Raw genomic sequence first — 2030 nt, forward strand, 5'->3', positions numbered from 1 at the left:
TTTTGGTGAATCTGCATTCAGGTGGCCAAGTATTTGCATTTCCTTCAGACCAGGCTATAACTGAACTAAACCTTGTATTGTGGCTTAAGAAATTAGAAGCAGGACTAGAAAATCCTATCAGTAAGTTTTCTATTTTGTTCAATACATATGGTTCTGCATTTTGTTCCATAAATTTTAAACTTTAAATGAAGCTAATGAATGCTAGAATGAGTTGAATTTTAATATTTCTAAGTATCCTAAATAATAATATGCTAATAGCATTGTTCATAGAACAGTCTCTGATTATGAGGCCAAATGTGCAAAGCCTCAATCTAGGACAGTTGGCTCACCTATGAAGGCCTCTTTCATCTCTTGAATTTTAATTCACTGAGTCCATGTTGCCTGTATAGCTTGCCAATGTCTTCAAACATACAATTTTAGTAATTTATACGGTTAAAAAAATTGTTACAGTGGGAGCATTGCTCTACTGAAGCATAAGTCTTCTATGCTATTTTTATAAAACTTAAAATCATAGTATTTCACAAGATAGTTCTTACATAGCTTTTCCATATAAATGCCAGTTTTTTTTCTTTCTATAACTATAAGCAAATATGTAGTTTTATAGAAAGTGACAATATTTTATGAATAATACATTATTATTATATAAAACTCTGGTTCTTAATACAGGCATACTCCAGAGATGTTGTAGATTAGGTTTGAGACCACTGCAATAAAGCAAGTTACATGAAGTTTTTGGTTTCCCAGTACATATAAAAGTTATGTTTATACTATGCAGTAATCTACTAAGCATGCAATAGCATTATGTCTAAAAAGTACATACCTTAAGTAAAAAATATTTTATTGCTAAAACATGCTAATGATCATCTGAGCCTCCCGTGAGTTATAATCTTTTTGCTGGTGGAGGGCCTTGCCTCAGTGTTGATGGCTGCTGACTAATTTAGGGTGGTCATTGCTGAAGGTTGGGGTGACCGTGGCAGTTTCTTAAGACAACAATTAACTTTGCCACATTGACTCTTCCTTTTGTGAAAGATTTCTCTGTAGCATGTGATGCTGTTTGATAGCATTTTACCCACAGTAGAACTTCTCTCAAAATTGGGGTCTGTTTTCTCAAACCCTGCCGCTGCTTTTTCAACTAAGTTTATGTAATATTCTAAATCCTTTGTTGTCATTTCAGCAGTGTTCACAGCATCTTGACCCACAATAAATTCTACCTGGGGGAAACCACTTTCTTTGCTCATCCACAAGAAGCAACTTCACATCCATTAAAGTTTGATCATGAGATTGCAGCAATCAGTCACATCTTCAGTCTCCAGTTCTAATTCTAGTTCTCTTGCTATTTCTACCCCATCTGCAGTTACTCTTCCACTGAGGTTTTCTTTTTTTTTTTTCTTAGAGACAGAGTCTCACTCTGTTGCCTGGGCTAGAGTGCTGTGGCGTCAGCCTAGCTCACAGCAACCTCAAACTCCTGGGTTTAAGCGATCCTACTGCCTCAGCCTCCTGAGTAGCTGGGACTACAGGCATGCGCCACCATGCCCTGCTAATTTTTTTTCTATAGATTTTTTGTTGTCCAGCTAATTTCTTTCCATTTTTAGTAGAGATGGGGTCTCGCTCTTGCTCAGGCTGGTCTTGAACTCCTGACCTTGAGCTATCCTCCCGCCTCGGCCTCCCAGAGTGCTAGGATTACAGGCGTGAGCCACCACGCTCGGCCGGCACTGAGGCTTTGAACCTCTCAAAGTCATCCATGAGGGTTGGCATAAACTTCTTCCAAACTCCTGTTAATGTCGATATTTTGACCTCCTCCCATGAATCACAAATGTTCTTTTTTTTTTTTTTTTTTTTGGTGACAGAGTCTCACTCTGTTGCCCTGGCTAGAGTGAGTGCTGTGGCTTCAGACTAGCTCACAGCAACCTCAAACTCCTGGGCTCAAGCAATCCTACTGCCTCAGCCTCCCGAGTAGCTGGGACTACAGGCACACACCACCGTGCCCGGCTAATTTTTTCTATATATTTCTAGTTGTCCAATTAATTTCT

At 38.9% G+C, this 2030-nt stretch overlaps 1 protein-coding gene across 1 annotated transcript in view; it reads left to right on the forward strand.

Annotated features, from left to right (window-relative positions):
- The window catches only part of TXNDC16 (thioredoxin domain containing 16), a 104320-nt gene that overhangs the window by 81304 nt on the left and 20986 nt on the right, over positions 1-2030 (forward strand). The window contains 1 exon segment of the mRNA XM_012663746.1: positions 2-120. Coding sequence (XP_012519200.1) covers positions 2-120 — 119 coding nt within the window.

The sequence above is a fragment of the Propithecus coquereli genome, unplaced genomic scaffold, assembly GCF_000956105.1.
Source record: "Propithecus coquereli isolate 6110/MARCELLA unplaced genomic scaffold, Pcoq_1.0 Scaffold83, whole genome shotgun sequence".
Lineage (NCBI taxonomy): Eukaryota > Metazoa > Chordata > Mammalia > Primates > Indriidae > Propithecus > Propithecus coquereli.